At 37.5% G+C, this 16,034-nt stretch overlaps 1 protein-coding gene across 1 annotated transcript in view; it reads left to right on the top strand.

Annotated features, from left to right (window-relative positions):
• The first annotated feature begins 15,251 nt into the window (after nt 1-15,251).
• Nucleotides 15,252-16,034, top strand: part of me1 (malic enzyme 1, NADP(+)-dependent, cytosolic) — a 99,585-nt gene continuing 98,802 nt past the window's right edge. Inside the window, exon 1 of the mRNA XM_055210465.2 lies at nt 15,252-15,522. Within this exon, the coding sequence (XP_055066440.2) occupies nt 15,397-15,522 (126 nt within the window). The 5' untranslated portion in view covers nt 15,252-15,396. The remainder of the gene's footprint in view (nt 15,523-16,034) is intronic.

The raw sequence follows: 16,034 nt of genomic DNA, 5'->3' as shown, positions 1-16,034 counted from the left end.
ATAAAAAATGTGCATGGATAAGGAGTATTTACATTAGATAATAATAAGATATATAGTAGTTTACTTGGGCATACCAATATAGTGGTGGTGGATTTAATGTTATGACATGAGCAATTCAGTTGGCAGATACTAAAGTGACTTGCAGTTCATTCAAGGTAGATTTTATCATGCGTGGGTTACCTGGGGATCAAACCTATGAGCTTTTGGACGGCTAGCACAATTCTCTAAAAGCTGAGCTACTGGAACAAACCATCTCCAATAAATTCTCAATTGATACAATTTGGATACTAATCTTATTTCTACCTTTTACCATGTGTCTTCAACCCTCTTGTCAATATTAATAAATAAGCTCACAATGAACATACACATCAGCCTCTTTCTAAGCTGTGAAGTTCTTGTCAAGTTTGAACAGAGAAAGGTGATCTCACTGCTTCAGACCGCAGCCTCCACCCTCCAACTTGACAGAATATTCCACCACCACAACCATCATCACAAGCAGCCTTTCACTGTAAAGGTATCATTATTATTTTGGGACTGATGAGAGATAAACACAGTACAGGAAATGATGATGAAAGTGGTATCAGAACTAAATATCACACAAATAAGAGTCACTTGAAAGCATCTGGAGCATGTGCGCTAACAGCTAGGTTCACTAATCGGGTTCGTAACTTGTGTTAGTGTTTTGGGAAAAATTTTAGTTATCAATTCTATTGTTGACATTTTGAATTTACAATTACAGTTACGGAGGGTGCAAGCATGTTTGGCAGCATCGTTCTGAAAGGAATGGCAGTGGGTGAGGGTTGTGGGACACTGGTTGCATAGAGGGGTCTTTGTCTGGAGCAATGCTCTAACAGTAGGTCATGTCTTCATGATTAGGAATGAACAGCTGGATTTTGTAAATGAATATACTGATTTACAGCTATTTTGAATATTTTTATGCCAGCTAGTTTGGACAGGTTTTTATCTCAGAGGATAGAAATCAACTGCCTGAAAATTGCTCCTTTCTCAGCTGATGCTCTTCAATACTCAATACATCAAAACGAATCCGATCTCGAGAAGCTCTGCATTATTAAAAAGTTGGATTCCAGTTTATCTGCCTGGCTGTGGTCAGAATAATTCATACATTTTGCCACACACTTTTGCTGAAACTGCATCCTTCATTCCATTTATATGCAAAAGAAGAAAATTCGCAATCACTGAAAGTTTCAAAGCAGAAAACTGTAAAGTTTTTAATGACTGCTCAGGCAAATCCTAAGCGTGTGAAGGTAATGTAGATTAAAGAGTGAGATGTTTATTCATGCATGCCGCACACTCATAAACCTTTTCAGCAGGCTTTCGAGACCACCTCTCCCTCAACTATTAAAGCTTCCACCCAGACAGAGAGAGCCATTTATTGGGAGACTCTCTCCTACCAGCGCCTCCTTTTCCCTCTTATGCTAGCTTTGAGTTCATACTGAAGTTGTTGAATGTAAATATTTAGACACATCCAAATAGATCAAAGGTGCAGTGTTATTATACAGCAAACAAATACATACAGCAAAGCAAATATGTTAAATATCTGCACTGCTATCATCAACTAGGCTTTTAAGATGGATACATAGTATATTCATAAAGTAAATATATACAAGTACTACATGCTAAAAAAATGTCAGTTGGGTCAAAAAGGAACAATCCCAACCGTTGGGCTAAACAACCAAAAAATATTTATATTGGACCCAACAATGGGATAAAACAACCTAGCATAGGTTAAAAAACAACCCAACAGGCTGGGCTCATCCTTTTTTGACCCAACGCTGGGTTGAAAATAACACAGCATAATTAATAAACGTCATACACAACACATTACGTACGTATTTGTCATGTTAGTGGTTCTCATATTAAATTATTATATTTACAAAAGCTCATCTCTCCAAGGCATCTGGATAATTGTTATTTTAGGCCCTGTCTGAGTTGTTACAAAATCATGCACTGCGGTTCAAACCACATTTTCCCCGTGTAGAGGAGGTTATATTCAGAGCAGAATACCTGATTTAATGTTTGCATGCTTGCACGAGGTTAAAAGGATGTTACAGTCTTGATAAAAGTAGACCACATAAAGAGATACTTGGGTAACCTTTTCTAAGAGAAATGACCTTGTGCACTCGAGGCGAAGTTGCCAACGTACACAACAGAGGAGCAAAGCACTTCAAGCATGCAAACAGCTAATACAAAGTAAACAGAAATGGTTCCTAAGCAAACACGCTGATTTGGCACAGGGAGGCATTCTAGTTCAACATTCGCCCAGACTTGGCCTACAAGTCGACTGTTGTTGTCAGTGGCTTGTATATCAGCGGCTTGATAGAAAACAAGTTTGCTTCCCTTTCTGGTTGCGAGTTTGATCTTTCGTCTGCTAAACGTCAAAGTCATAGGCTACAGTACTGCCTTAAGTGTTTAAGTGTTGCAGTGTCAGGAGTTTGTAACCTGAAGTTTCTCAACCAGTAATTATGAACAAATAGAGAGCACCTATTTCCAGTGTTGGGGTAACGCATTACAAGTAACGTGCATTACGTAATACTTTTCTGAAGTAACAAGTAAAGTAACGCATTACTTTTTAAATGTACACATTAATAGTTGAGTTACTTTTTTAAAAAAGTAATGCGAGTTACTTTTCAGTTTAATTTATTTGATGAAAAAAAGAATGTACTGAATTAAACTAAATGTAGTGATGTAGAATTACACATTCTATGCGTGCACCAATTTAAGTCAGAAACGGAGATGGCAGGCCAGAGCTTGACATTTTTGTGATGGAAATATGCAATTTCTGAATGCAGAACTTCACAAAAAACACCTGCAAGGCCTGAAAGATATCAAGCCTCAGTAAAGTAAGAAAAAGTAATGCAAAAGTAACTTAAAAGTAATGAAAGGTAACTAAGTAACGTAATTAGTTACTTTTTGGGGAGTAACTTAATATTGTAATGCATTACTTTTAAAGCAACACCAAAGAGTTTTTTTTACCTTAAAATAATGTTTCCAAAAAAGTTTCAGTCGTTCATCCACTCGAAACAGGGTGAACGGCACTTCACATTCGCTTTGCAGCCCTCTATTGCCCAAAACCGCACTAAAGAAGTTTCCAACCTTCGGGTCGCGGTTCTGTAGTTTGAGTGAAAACTACAAAAACTTGCTTTATGGCAGACCTACAATCCAATCAGAGCCAGCTATGCTGCAGAATTTATGACAGTGGTAATGGACAATCACGCTTCTAACCTGTAGGGGGAGCAAAGAGCAAAAACTCTTTAGTGTTGCTTTAAAAGTAACTTTCTCCAACACTGCCTATTTCATTGCTAAAAAAACGACGCTATTTTGTGTATTTGGTATAATACAATGCATTTGCGTGGTTTATGGTTAAAAAACTCATTATTTTCAACATATCGTACATTTTTGTAGCTCCAGATTTCATTGTCTGCATGGATTTTAAAAGCTCTGTGTCTCTGATTGGCCAGCTAATCTGTACGTTGTGATTGGCGTGAATGCCTCTGCTCTGACATATTGTTAACATATACTAATACACTCTTACTCATGTAAATGTAAAATCCTGAATCGAACCATTGGTGCTATTTAAATGTATACTGAAGAGCTCATTGAAAGGCAGTCTAATTGGTTAAATACCAATGAAATGACTAAAGTGGCAATTGAGAAAATAAGCCATTTCGAATATGGAATTACCCTTTTTATTGCCATTAAAGTGAAATTACTGAACCTAAATATAAGAGCCTGATAATAAATGCCTGTTTATAAGAAAATATTTCAGACACACTTAGAGGGTTTTGCATCTGAATTCTTCATATATAGTTCGGCTCTGGAAATGTGACTTTAGGTGTCTTCAGGAAACTTATATATAGGTCAGAAGCACCATAAGCACCCTAATACACATTTAGATTTTTCCTTGAGGTCAAAAAACAATTCAATTCCCCAAACTTTGCTAATACAGAAAAAAGATTAGATTTTTGAGTGCTTTGATTACATTTCTGACCTCCATATGACTGGCTAATGTGCTTCTTGTTTGGCAGAAAGCCAAGACATATTACAGTAAGCTCCTCAATCATTTCGACCTTCCTCTTTGTGCTAGATCAAAGAACCACACAAGTTCAAAAGCAGCACTTTTTACTCCACTTGTGACTTTGACCCAACCTCACATTTTCCAAGCCACTTTTTTACACGAGACCACTGCATGGCTGATCGCTCTCTTTCTTATCTCTCCATTCATCTCATTCTCTGCATCTTGTTTTATTTTTTGCATCTTTCATTCGTGCGCTGACATGCTTGATTACCCAGTCCCCGCCAAACACGTGCAAAAAACTGTTTACACGTGAGAATGTTACCCTTTCAGCTTCATCATAACTGTTGTAAAATTTAACAAGGCCGTTATGACATGTTTCTTTTTGAAGATTTTGTTTACAAAGAGATGGAAAAAGTCCCATTAAGACAGAAAAGAGCTGATTGAAAGACTTAAAGTATAGATGAATCACGGTAACAATCTGAAAATTGGAGGGGGTATGTCATAAACTTTATCAACTTGGCCTTATAAAAATTAATTAGGTGATGTAAAGTTCGTCCTATTTGTTGCTGAAAAGCAGTGGATGCTAAAAATAAATGCAAAAAATAACAGATTAATGCAGTTCACTGACAAAGTGGCTTTTTCGTAGTTTTAAAGTACTCATTTTACGCAGGCACTTTTCTTTGTGTAATTACCAAAAATGAGACTATTTCACAGAAAGTTGCAATACCCCTATTTAGAGGTACTGGTGTAGAGCAGATTTATGTACTATGTGGAAGGTCTCAGAGGGGGACAAATTGGGAGATAAATGATGAACAGTGTTTTGTGGAGAGGTTTAAAAACAAACAATAGCACTATAAACTGTGCTGGAATAAAATTGGCGGAGATTCGCCAAAACCGTGATATTTTCTCTTTTTTAGTGTCTGTAGGGTTTTGGCAGCTGTGTTATAAAGGAGTTGCAGTCGGTATGCATGGTACAGAGAGATTTCAATATATGGGATAAGGCAGTGGTCCCCAACTTTTTTCAGTGTGCGGCCCCCTTGTGTGCAGGGCGTTCCTTCGCGGCCCCCAAAGAAAATGTATGACAAATTTGTTCTAAAATGTAACATTTTAATTAAACAAAATATATTATACAAAGTAGTGCTGTTGGTTAGTATCCATATATTTGTTTTGGTTTAATTACACAGAATACATGATAAATTAATGTATTTTATAAAATGCCATATAAAACTGGGGCCCCCCTGGCACCATCTCACAGCCCTCCAGTTTGAAAACTAATGGGTTACAGTAGCTTGTATCACTGTCCAGTATATCTTTAAAAGAAAGAGTAACTTTCAGTTTGAAGATGGCTCTGAGTGGAAATAAGCTTTCTTTTGAAGGTACACCTGTGGTGCCCTGTGCCCTGCTATCAATGAAAAGAGGGGGGTGTTGAAAGAAAAGAAGTGTGTGGGTTGGATGGGTTATAGTACCTTAAATGCTCTTTCACTTTCTCTCGCTTCCTTTTCTCTTTGTCACAGGCATTGTGTTATGATCTATGTGTGTTCTCTCCATTCTTTGGAAACTAACCAGGATTTGAGGTGTGCTTTACCTTCTGTTCACCCCTGCTAAGGCTCTAATGCGATATAATGACCATGCTTGTTAAAAGCTGCATAAACATACCTGACAGGGAACTAATGCATTTGAATATAGACTCATGGTGATACAGCTCAGCATGACCTTTTGTAAAAGGGCACGATGCTTAAATAAAACACATATTAAAATTCCAACCATGTCTTTCATTAAAAAGGATTATGTGTTTTCTACATTGCAGTGTCTATGCTTATACAAATGCTGGGTTGTTTCAACCCATGGTTGGGTCAAATGTGCACAGGTAAATTTAAAGGGCCAATATTATGCCCATTTTTACAAGATGTAATAAAAGTCTCAGGTGTGCCTAGAATGTGTCTGGGAAGTTTCATCTAAAAACATGCCCACAGTCAGTGGTTATGGAAAGGGCTTTGTCAGTGTAACATCACATTACCAAGAGAATCAAAACAGCATGTCTAATGAGACTGGGGGTTAAAAAGGAGGATTTTTTTAATTGTAGGGTGGTTGTGTTCACACACTGCCAAAACACAATTATGTCTTAACACCTTGTAAAAGTGGGTTTTGCATAATATGGGCTCTTTAACCCATTAGGGTTGAAACCGAGGGGCAACCTTCATTCTCTCTGATGAAGCAAAATGTAGTGATTTAAACTGCAATTCATCGACTGGCCGCTAGAGGCTGGCTCCAAAAGGGAGTCAATTCCCATAGACCCCAACGTTAAAAGGCCCAACTTTACAGTAGAAAAAATATGTTCTGCCTTAAAGTTCTGCATAGTTAAGGGCGTGGCCACTTGAGCGACGGTTAAATAGCCACTGCTGTCACTAGAGTCGAGCTAGGGAGCGTGGTTTCAGCAACCAACCACCTCAGCTTCACCCACATCCCGCCTCTTTACCCGTTTTCAGATATCCGCGAATGATGTGCGGTGACGCGTGGCCAAAATAGAGACAGAGCGCACCGCGTCATAACCTGAAAACCACGCCCACTGAGGGAAACAATCCATCCGTCTCCATTGACTTTGTATTGCGAGAGGCTGCCTCCTTGTCATTTCTGGCTTATAACAAAAACAAAATAATGCCTAAAAGCTGCTGTGTGACAGGGTGTACAGCTAACAAGCCAAAAAAAACAGAAATAAGTTTTTATAAGCTGTCGACGCCAAAAATCGAGCGCTTAAAGACACAAAAGTGGAAAACAGGCAACTTTTTATAGTACTACTATTACTAGAACTGCGCCCACTAGAGGGAAACAATGGTAATCCACTTTTTTCTCCTTAAAGGCTGGGTTTTACACTCTATAGCTTATAAAAACTTATTTCTGTTTTTTTTGGATTGTTAGCTGTACACATTGTCACACAGCAGCTTTTAGGTATTATTCTGTTTTTGTTATAAGCCAGAAATGATACAAGTCAATGGAGACGGTTAGATTGTTTTTCCCCTGGTGGGCTTGGTTTTCAAATAAGCATAACTGCGCTCTGTCTCTGTGGTGACGGCAGGCGCCGCCTACATTAAGCTTCAAAAACAATCTTCAGAAACCTAAGAGTGACGTCACGACGTCCATCTTTTTTTACAGTATATGGTTGAAACAACCCATTTCTTTGAGTGTAGACACATGTAGAAAATGCATAAACCTATATAATATTCCATTAGTGACCAGGAAGAAAAATACACTTATGGGCTTTGCCACAATATAAACTGCTAGAAACCAACTATGAATCACAGAAATAGACTACAATAATATTGATTATCAATGCAGAGAAATCCACTTACACCCACTGTGGCTTTGAGTAATTTTGCCATTGTTACCACTTTGTATTGGCAGGCACACATTATTTCATGAAACAAGAAGTACAATTTCCTCATTCCTGGAAGTCTAAAGTATTGTGGTGAACAATGACTGTTTGTGTGTGTGTGTGTGTGTGTGTGTGTGTGTGCGTGCGTGCGTGCATGCGTGCGTGTGTGTGTGTGTGTGTGTGTGTGTGTGTGTGTGTGTGTGTGTGTGTGTGTGTGTGTGTGTACATTCCACAGATACATGTGCCACATAGGAGGCCACTTCAATATGTGATAATTACTGTAAATCACTAGGTGGTGTTATTTATAACCAAACACAGAGTGTTCACAGAAAACTGCATGCTTACCCTTTTATGTTATTTAAGCAATATCGCTCGAGTAGGAGTGTGATATAGCTCTATATCATCACGGCTGTGATTAGGCCAGAGGCACGAGGCCGTAGGCCGAGTGCCGGAGGCAATCACAGCCGTGATGATATAGAGCTATATCACACGACTCCGAGAGCGATATTGCTTTTATACAACAGTTCGACGGCACACGTTTGAAAAACAAAAACTAGAAAACAACAACAGAGTTATTTTAAAAGCCTCTTTGTTTGAGAACTACTTCTTCCCCACGGATTTGAGGGCTGCCAGAATGACAGGTAACACTTTCGGCTGCTTTGAATCTCATAATAACTCAATGGACGGATAGGCGTTTCTTTATATTAACGTTTCTTGGTCACAAAGTGTAGTTTTAAGATTAGTTCAGTCGAGAATATATATTTATTATATTTAAATCTGCAGTCGATTAGTAAAGATAGCGCCTGTTTGAACGTTTGCTTAGTGAGATTCGGTACGTATGAGAACCAAAGCATGAGCGGACGTCAGTGTTCACTCGCTCCGCTGACCTTCCCTGGCTCTGATATTCGCCTTGTTTGTTTTTGATGGTCAAAATGAGACCAAATCAGCAGTATTTGGTGTCATGATAAAACTATTACTTGTTTTCTTATTATGTTGGCTTTGAAAAAGCCAATATATTGTTATTGCTATTAAACTTATATCTTATTATTATTCTTTTTCTCCCCCCAAAATTTCTGACACTAACTCGTCCTAGGGCTTTCAAGCTACATGCACCAAATTTTCCACAAACCTTCAGACTGGTCTGACTTAGTGTGCTATATCTTTTCTAACTGATGGGACCTTCCGAATTCCTAAACGGGGGGCTCGAACACCCCAAAATTTCCATTGACTTAACATTGAGACAAACTTTGACGGGTCATAGCTGCGAGTGAGAAACTTGTAGAAACTTGTGGCTTACCACATTTAAGGAGGCTGACAGGCTCTGTAAGAACATACATCAAAATAGGGTGTAAGCTATACCCCTGGGGTGTAAGAGGCCCCCAAAATTTCCCATTGACTTATAATGGGACAGGAAACATGCCCATATAAGGGAATAAAAGCGTCCCAGATGGAATATCTTTACTTTAGAGTGTCGTAGAGACATGGGGGTGGGTTCATTTTACTCAGTCATCCAATTAGTCTCTTAGGATCGCCCCAGAGCTATTAAGCCACGCCCCTAGCAACAATTTTGGGTACCCTAGCAACATCTCCCATAGACTACCATTATAAAAAGCCCAGATGGATATCTTTACACCAGAGTGTCATAGAGACATAGGGGTGGGCTCATTTTACTCAGGCATCCAATCAGTCTTAATAGGATTCTTATTGAGGCTTTAAGCCACGCCCCTAGCAACCGAATATGAGCACCCTAGCAACATAATAAACAAAGCCTTATATCTCTGGATCTGAACATCATAGAGACATGGGGGTTGGGTCTTTAGGTCATGTTAGCTTCATGCTAGCTTCATGCTATGTCATACTAGCTTCATGCTAGTTTCATGCTAGCTTTATGCTAATTTCATAATAAATCATGCTCACTTCATGTTAAATCTTGTTAGCTTCATGCTAATCTCATGTTTACTTCATGCTAATCATGCTAGCCTCATGGTAGCTTCATGCTTATCATGCTAATCATGCTAGCTTCACGTTAAATCATGGTAGCTTCATGCTAACCTCATGTTTACCTCATGCTTATCATGCTAGCCTCATGCTAGCTTCATGTTAATCATGCTAACATCATGCTAGCTTCATGTTTATCATGCTAGCATCATGCTAGCTTCATGCTAATCATGCTAACATCATGTTAGCTTCATGTTAATCATGCTAGCTTCATGCTAATCATGCTAACATCATGCTAACTTCATGCTAATCATGCTAACTTCATGCTAATCATGCTTTCATTATGCTAGCATCATGCTATCTTCATGCTAATCATGCTAACATCATGCTAGCTTCATGCTAATCATGCTAGCTTCATGCTAATCATGTTATAATCATGCTAGCTTCATGTTAGCATCATGCTAATCATGCTAGCATCATGTTAGCTTCATGCTAATCATGCTAGCATCATGCAAGCTTCATGCTAATCATGCTAGCATCATGCTAGCTTCATGCTAATCATGCTAATCATGCTAGCTTCATGCTAGCATCATGCTAATCATGCTAACATCATGCTAGCTTCATGCTAATCATGCTAGCATCATGCTAGCTTCATGCTAATCATGCTAGCATCATGCTAGCTTCATGCTAATCATGCTAGCATCATGCTAGCTTCATGCTAATCATGCTACCATCATGCTAGCTTCATGCTAACATCATGCTAGCTTCATGCTAATCATGCTAGCTTCATGCTAATCATGTTATAATCATGCTAGCTTCATGTTAGCTTCATGCTAATCATGCTAGCATCATGATAATCATGCTAGCATCATGCTAATCATGCTAGCATCATGCTAATCATGCTAGCATCATGCTAATCATGCTAGCATCATGCTAATCATGCTAGCATCATGCTAATCATGCTAGCATCATGCTAGCTTCATGCTAATCATGCTACCATCATGCTAGCTTCATGCTAATCATGCTAGCATTATGTTAGCTTCATGCTTATCATGCTACCATCATGCTAGCTTCATGGTAATCATGCTAGCATCATGCTAGCTTCATGCTAATCATGCTAGCATCATGCTAGCTTCATGCTAATCATGCTAGCATCATGCTAGCTTCATGCTAATCATGCTAACATCATGCTAGCTTCATGCTAATCATGCTAGCATCATGTTAGCTTCATGCTAGTCATGCTAACATCATGCTAAATCATGCTACCTTCATACTTAAACATTCTAACAGCCAGATAGCCTACTAAACTAAACTTCTGTCAAACCGTTTTAAACGTTCAAGCTACGCTTTTTCAAGCCAACATAAAGTTTGTCTTCAAACTTTAATATCTAGTTCATATTTAGTGTCTTTTGTGTTGTTATTGTTTTGGCGCGAGGTAAAAGTTATAAAACTATACTTAATGTTACTATTGGTTTCCCATTTACTCTTAAAGCGATACGAGCACTCGATTATTATTAAACTTTGTTCTTGTCAGTACTATATAAAACATTTTTTTATAAGTGTCAGAGAGATGTTTTTGCATGCTGCTTATAAATATACCAGTTGCGATATTCTCATAACATGTTTTAATAGTCACGTCGCGATTAAATAAATGATCAATGTCCACATTTAAAAGCTGCGGTGCTTACCTGCAGTTCCACTGTGTTTTTCGCATTCTGATAAGAGATATTGCTCTGTGTTTACATTCCTCTTTCCAAGTGTTAATCGTCCACACGATGTGACACGACATTAATCCCATTAAGTTTAACGTAACATCCAAGAGCGCTGATCTTTAACGGAATAATAACTTCCGATTGGGCACACGGAGAGTGAGACACACGGAGAGTGTTTAAAAACAGCTCGTCTGTGTTTTTCCATTCAGAGATGAGCCTGTTTAGGAACTCCATTCACTAGGTGGCGGAATGATACGAAAGGTGAAACGGTTACTGTGCCGTTATCAGTACAATATTGCATAGCTCTTAGCCAATCAGATTCGAGAACCAGAAAGAACTGTTGTATAAACATGATATATTACATGGAAAGAATGAAGCTGATAATTTTATTCCCAGCAATCACTGATAGAATTCAATAGCATAAAAGTAATAGGGAAACTTAATTGCTTTCCACGTGACTGTAGATCTGTAGATATATGACCAGTATTAGAGTTAAACTACTGTATTTGCACATACTGTTTTAAATGTATAAATATATGGTTTCAAATCTTTGATTAAATGTATGGTCTTTAAATGTAGTTATACATGCATGGGTCCCAACCTTTTTTGATTTACTTTTTATACAGTATCACTTCCCTTTTTCAACTTTTAGTCATTTATAACTGAATTAAAGGGTTGTGCAGAGCTGCCGTGTCTAGACCTGTTCTAAGACATAGTGTATATTTGCTGGGTTAAACTGATGTATTTTCGTGCCCTGCACTGTTTGTATAAGTGTTCAATGATAAATTGGTTTGCTTTTGAGTGTGCCTCATCTTGATTTTGTCTGAGCCTCTATATCACATGGTTCTGCCCAATTTATCTTAACTCTGTACAACACAGCTACCAGTGTTTGGACAGTTAGTGTATTTGTCATATACTTTATGAAGCTTAACTTGCTCTGAAAAATCCCTCCAACGGGGATTATATTTAACAACATAAATCTTCAGGAACCTGGCACTGTCAAAGCTGGTATCTGTTTACTGCTTTTTTATTATATTCTGTCTTTTTCTGACATGGTTAGTCACCTCTTACCAGTAGCTAATACACATGACTGAAAGGCCTTTTGTTACCATATCCTTGAATCCTATTAATTTGAGTCCATTAATATCATATCCTTCACATTTAAGCAGAGTACTGTCAATAATAAAACACAGTAAGCTTATTTTGCCAGAGTGTGAGAAAGGAGATAAAGTCTGTTAAATAAAACTGCTTTTCAGCAACGCAACATAACAAAATATTGAAGGTCTGTTAAAATTAACAGTATTGTAACATTATCTGTGTAGTAGTTTGAGGTTTATTTTGGAAGTGTTAACTCGCTATCTTTTATTTTAAGCCTGTGCTAGACCAAGATAAGATTCAAGAGGCCTGGGGCTAAACAAAAATGCACTACTGGAAAACAAAGCAGTTAATATAGGCAAGTGTTATGGTCTCTGAATATCCATTAGCTTCATCCACGAGGAACTTACGGACGAATACATAAATGCTTTCTTTCTTTTTGCTTTACCTATAGAACTTTTTAATTAAACCTAAGAAAATAACTTAAATTCCATTGTAAATTAACTTTCTAGATAGGAACCTATCTGCATGCTTCTTAATATTAAAACAGTCATTGGTATGGGCAAAGCATTTGGATCATGGCCCACATGCACTGGGCTTTTAAAGCAGTCACAGTGACTAAGCACCTTTGTCTGAGTCTCTGTGAATGTACATACCAGCATACTGTACGTACTAGATATCTTGCGTACTTGTAAGCGCACACACACAGGCCAGGGTTCAGACCGAGCACTCCTCTCAGACATGCCCGTTTGTGAAACATGATCCCTCTTATCATTACAAGGCAGTCAAGCTAATTTAGTGGCCTTGGGGACTGGGGTAATTCTTAGAGTGACAAACCAACACAAGTTTATTTCACTATTTTAGTTATGACATATCAAAGACGTCCATTGTAATCCTGCTAGGCTAACAATATGTTATGTCCCCTCATAAATATGTACAGTAGATGTCGGCTTGGCTACGGCAGTTAATTGGAAAGAAAGCGTCAAATAGAGCCGCCATCTTGAAACAGGGGAGCCCTGCATCAGCGTTGTTGTAGGCAATGGTGTACAGGAAAGAAAATCACCATAAATCATCATGAATGCAATTTTCTAGTTTTTTTTTGTTCGTTCCAACAGTCAGACATGTATTTAGCATTGAGTCCAAAAAAATTCAAGTTTTGATATTATCTACTTTTTCTAACTATAATGCATAGTGCTAGTAGGCCTTACATCAACACGCAGCACAAAAGTCTGGCATCGTCCATGAATTCGAAGTACAGGCGGACATAGCATTAGCTACTTCCTATAACAAGACCCCTGTTCCAAGATGGCGGCGGTTTTGGCGCATGCTTAGAACCCAAAGTCGACATCTAGTGTACATATCTATGATGTCCCCTAACCAGGCCACACAACCTGTTGGCATTAGCAGATGTAAAGTAAAATGCTAAAATATCCTTTAGAGTCTGTCTTTGACTGTACATCATTTTTAATAGATGTATACTCCCATCTATAGAGGGCATTTACAAAGTGTATTGTGGGATTTCGGCACAAGATGTTCTTGATGCTCAAATAGTAGAACAGTGCATTAGCAGTGCAAAAGGTTATGGGTTTGATTCCCAGAGAACACACATACTGATTAAAAAAGGAATTTTTTAAAATGCATTCGCTTTAGATAACGTGTCTGCAAAATGTATTTATGTAATGATTATCCAATGATCAGCCCAGTATGAAACTCCAGCCCAATTGGGGTCCAAATTTATGATTATATCTTTGAAAACTTTGCAACCCATGTGTAGTCTCCTATTTATAGCATGTTTCTGTGATCTTTTAGTGTACTTTTTACCTTGTCCTCCCATTGCCTTATCAATTTCACATTATTATTGCCTCACCCTGCGTAATTTATCCAATGAACTCTGTATTGTATTATGACCTTGCGTTGCTAGTTATCACCTGACATTCAACCACCATGTGTCTGTAACCTAATTTTTAAGGTGAAATTGTGTGTATATCAATAATGGAAGATTAAACAGATATTTAGTATCCTAGTGAATAGCACACATAAGAATTTCTAATTTAGAATATATTTTGGGTATATTTTAAATAATAATAAAGGTTTAAATAAAATGTATTTACACTGTTAACCCTGATATTGTCTTTACTTAAACAATCAAATAAACATCACTTAATATTTTCTGTTTTCAAGCCAAAGCTTAAAAAAGTTTAGTTGATATAACTTTTAAGCTTACAAATCCATTAAACTAAAACATTCAAGTAAAATGAACTTAAAAGTATTAGTTCATGTTGTGAGGAATACCCATAATCCTTTGCGCCTGAATATTTTGATTATTTTCTGCTTTTTCACAGAATAAAAACTGATAAGAACTTTCACTACTCAAAATATTTGTTAATAAAATGTCATATAGGTTTAAGCTCTTATATTATTGATGTTGTTTTGTTGTATTTATAATTTTGTGAAGTCACTGTTCACGTGATCAGTGTTTCCATACATTAACCCTGTTCAGAACATTTTATTGGATGTCTCTCCACAGTACTGACAAGCATGTCAAAAACACAGTTTTTTGTGTGTTTTTGTGGAGAATCATGTTTATTCAATGACTGACTTAAAATCAGTCATCAATTCTGTGTTATAATACCATTTATAACATCAAAAGTAATATAAAGTTATATGCAAGGGGTTTCCTCACAAATTTCTAGTAATGGCAACTAATCTGGGTTAAGAGTGCAGGAATATCTGAAGAAGTCTATTCAACTTAAAATTGTTGTTAGAACAGTTTATATGTTTAAGTAATCATTACTTAAAGTTTTTAGGGCAACAAGTTTGCTTCATTTTTTAAAGTATATTCAACTTATCCGGGCTTACAGTGTAATAAAGTATAATATACAAACATATTAAGTAATTTATTTATTTATTATTAAGTATTAAATGAAGTAATAAATGCTAAAATGTGCTGCCTACTGAACATGCACTGCGCTCGTTTTTTTTTTGTTTTTTTTTTATAAAATTGCACACAGTGCATTTCTTTTTCCTGTTTCAACCCTGGGAAAGTTGCCTTGAAACCACATGCGATAATATTACGCAAATCGTGCCTCAAATAAAGTTCATTGTCTTCGTTACTTTTACAGCTCATCATTTCACTGCGATAACGACAAACACGCAACCGTTGTTCACGCTTTGTCTGCGTAACGTCTGATTCAGCATCGCCTCGTGCACTTCAGTGACCGGTGCGCTATTTAAAGGGAAGCAACATGGCACGCGCTGTAGTCAAACAGGAATCTGTGGACAGGGAGATGAAGAAGTCAGCAGAGCAAAGCAAGTTTGTTTACACCACGAAGCGGGGGTATGATGTTACACGAAACCCTCACCTCAATAAGGTAAAAAGAAAGATGTTTCGAAAACTTTTGACCTTTTTGAAAAAATAATAACAGTTTGTCTCGCGAATACGACAGCAAGGTTACAGGCTATTAGTTTGGAACTATATTTAGATTTAAAGCCGCAGCACACTTGTTGCTGCTGTGGCTAAAGCAAATCCCTTTGTAGTTTATAGGTACTGACGTACTTTAAACAAACGTGTGCAACGTAATGTTACCCTGTCTGCTTAGCACACCTTATGTTTGAGTTGTATCAGCTCCATATACTGTATATTTACCACTATGATCCCACATAAACTGTTAAGTCACAAGTTCTGTTGTTATTTGCGATGAAAAGTAATAAAAGACCCATAATTTCTTTAAATAAGATTAACAGGAGCCTCTGTCCAAGGTCCTGACTGGCTGTTGCCATAGCATGACCTAAAACAGTTACACTTGATGTGAGATAGAGATGAGATTCCTGGTTTGATTTGGTATTCACATAAGATTTGTTATTCATTTTATATATGCAATAT

Source organism: Misgurnus anguillicaudatus, chromosome 10 (genome assembly GCF_027580225.2).
Source record: "Misgurnus anguillicaudatus chromosome 10, ASM2758022v2, whole genome shotgun sequence".
Lineage (NCBI taxonomy): Eukaryota > Metazoa > Chordata > Actinopteri > Cypriniformes > Cobitidae > Misgurnus > Misgurnus anguillicaudatus.
Note: the sequence above shows the minus strand (reverse complement) of the source record. Positions and strands in the feature narration are given on the sequence as shown.